This window comes from Staurois parvus, unplaced genomic scaffold (assembly GCF_062004578.1).
Source record: "Staurois parvus isolate SC_StPar_1 unplaced genomic scaffold, SC_StPar_1.0 ptg000011l, whole genome shotgun sequence".
In the NCBI taxonomy this organism is placed as follows: Eukaryota; Metazoa; Chordata; class Amphibia; order Anura; family Ranidae; genus Staurois; species Staurois parvus.
Genome location: NW_028317807.1, coordinates 21,804,888 through 21,807,272, shown reverse-complemented (window position 1 = coordinate 21,807,272; position 2,385 = coordinate 21,804,888). Strand labels below are relative to the sequence as shown.

At 34.3% G+C, this 2,385-nt stretch overlaps 1 protein-coding gene across 1 annotated transcript; it reads right to left on the bottom strand.

The window, feature by feature from the left end:
* Nucleotides 1-312: 312 nt before the first annotated feature.
* On the bottom strand, nt 313-1,251 carry LOC149474097 (putative olfactory receptor 2B3). The gene has a single exon (XM_089672545.1). The coding sequence runs from the start codon at nt 1,249-1,251 to the stop codon at nt 313-315; it is 939 nt and encodes a 312-aa protein (XP_089528671.1).
* Nucleotides 1,252-2,385: the final 1,134 nt, after the last annotated feature.

The following is a 2,385-nucleotide window of genomic DNA, read 5'->3' as shown; positions in this document are numbered from 1 at the left end:
GTCATTCACCCAGGCTGTAGTTTTTCTTACATATTTGCACCTTAGTTTCCAGCTTTGCATATCTGCCTATGGCAGTTTCTACGTTCTCTATTTGGTTTTACATGACAGATAATAACTATGAAAGTTGTGACACATGCTCCAGCAAGATGCAGAAGACCTTGTTGTACATATCAGAGCTCTGTCCAATGTTTTCTAAAAATGTACTCATTTATATCCTTGTAGGTACTTATAGGCATAATAATTTCTGCTTAATCCAGATGAAATATGCAGAATGAGGCAACACTCATCTTAAAGCTGTAGGTACCATTCATATTAACAGCAGAAATAATATCTATGTCTAAATTTTAGAAATGCAGATTTAACGTCATTATTTCTAAGTGTGTAAATTATAGGATTTAACATTGGTGCTACTATGATGTAAAAGAGGGCAATCACTTTGTCTGTTTCTGGTGTTGAACTTGACCTAGGCTTCATATAGGCAGCTATTGCTGAACCATAAAATATTGTTACAACTATCATATGAGATCCACACGTTGAAAAGGCTTTCCTCCTTCCAACCGATGATGCAATTTTAAGGATGCTTATGATAATTTTAGCATATGACACTACAATAAATGTAACAGGTGTCATAAGAATAATCACACCAACTACATACGTAATTCCTTCAATGAAAATGGTGTTTTCACATGACATAGATAAGATTTCTGGTACTTCACATAGAAAATGGTTTATTTTATTTTTTCCACAGAGATTTACATTAAGAGTAAAAGCCACTTGTGAAATAGGAATAAGGAATCCACACATCCATGTGATAGCAGCTATTCTGACACAAATCATTTTATTCATGATGGTAGTGTAGTGTAATGGAAAACATATAGCTACATAACGATCATATGCCATTATGGACAGCAGAATACACTCAGTTTGACCTAAGGCGAGAGACATATAAAGCTGTGTTGCACATTCTGCGTAAGCGATTGTCTTCTTTTCTGAAACCAAATCTCTCAGCATCCTTGGAATGATTGAGGTTGAAAAACAGAGATCCAGAAAAGAAAGGTTTGAAAGAAAGAAATACATAGGTGTATGAAGATTGGTGCTTGTTAAAATTAAAATAATGATTAGAATGTTTCCATTCAAAATGATCAAATACCCAACCATAAAGATAAAAAAAAGAATAACTTCAGTTTTTGAATCACTAGAAAGTCCAAGAAGAATAAATTCCACAACCTCCGTGTCATTTCTTGAAACCATTCCTCAAAACAAAATGGAGAAATATGTTTTTAATGAAAATCTTATAAATCACATCCTAATATGTATCTCTAGCTAATTTTTGTTTCATATCACATGAAACAAAAATAAATTGTTCAAAAAAACCCTTAAAAACAAGTTTAAAATGTCCATGTAATAATGCATCCAATGATGAATAAATACATCTCTGTGACAATAAGGTTTGGATTCAGGTCTACCATGAGTTCTAGGTGTACCTTGCTTGTTTGAGGTTCAGGGACCAACAAAACTAATGCAGGATTTCATCTCCATAGCAAACATGATTCACTGCCTGGCATTTGAATTTAGGCAGCTGGCTTAGAGGGGCTTTTGGTTAAGCCAGTCCCCTCTTTATAAAGGAGTGGGTTTCCAGCAGTCATATAAGACAACAAAAAACTCCTGAGCCAACTAAATCCTATAACATGTAAGATGTAAAATAGTGGCTAACAATAAGTGATTGCTGCGGGTAACATAAATATGTGTTCCCACATAAACGTGCAATAAAGTGATAGTAAGTAATGTAGCGCTGCTGCCTATAAAACTCATCTATAACAATATTATTTGCAAATAAATTAATACATAAAGCCATAAATGTCACATGATTTCATAACTTCTGAATCTCATATCAATGTGAATAAATAAAGTACTTTGATTAATTAGTCCATATAACATATGTGAAGATAAATAAAGTGCTTAAATCAGTCAGTCTATATGTGTAGCCAACACCAACAGTTCTATAAAGTGCCCGTACTCAAGGTATACCTTGCACAATCCTGTGCCACCTCAGTGCTCCCAGAACTCTCACCTCTAATTTTCTTTATTACCTTAATTATTACGTATATACACAAATATCTCTGTCTTTCTCCTCCACTCTTTACGAACTCTCTGTTTCCCGTCTTCTCCTTTTAAACAATGTCCAGATATATGGTATTTGAAGCACCCTTTCTGCTTTAGATGAGCCGCAACACAATAGATGAATATTTAAGGATAGTAAGAACACCCTTATATAATTTGTAAGGTAGAATTAGATACTGCTCACTGCTGACCAATCGTCGTTCTTGGCTACACATATGTTATACAGGAAATCTTCCATGTATCTCCTCCTGTTCATGTGACTCC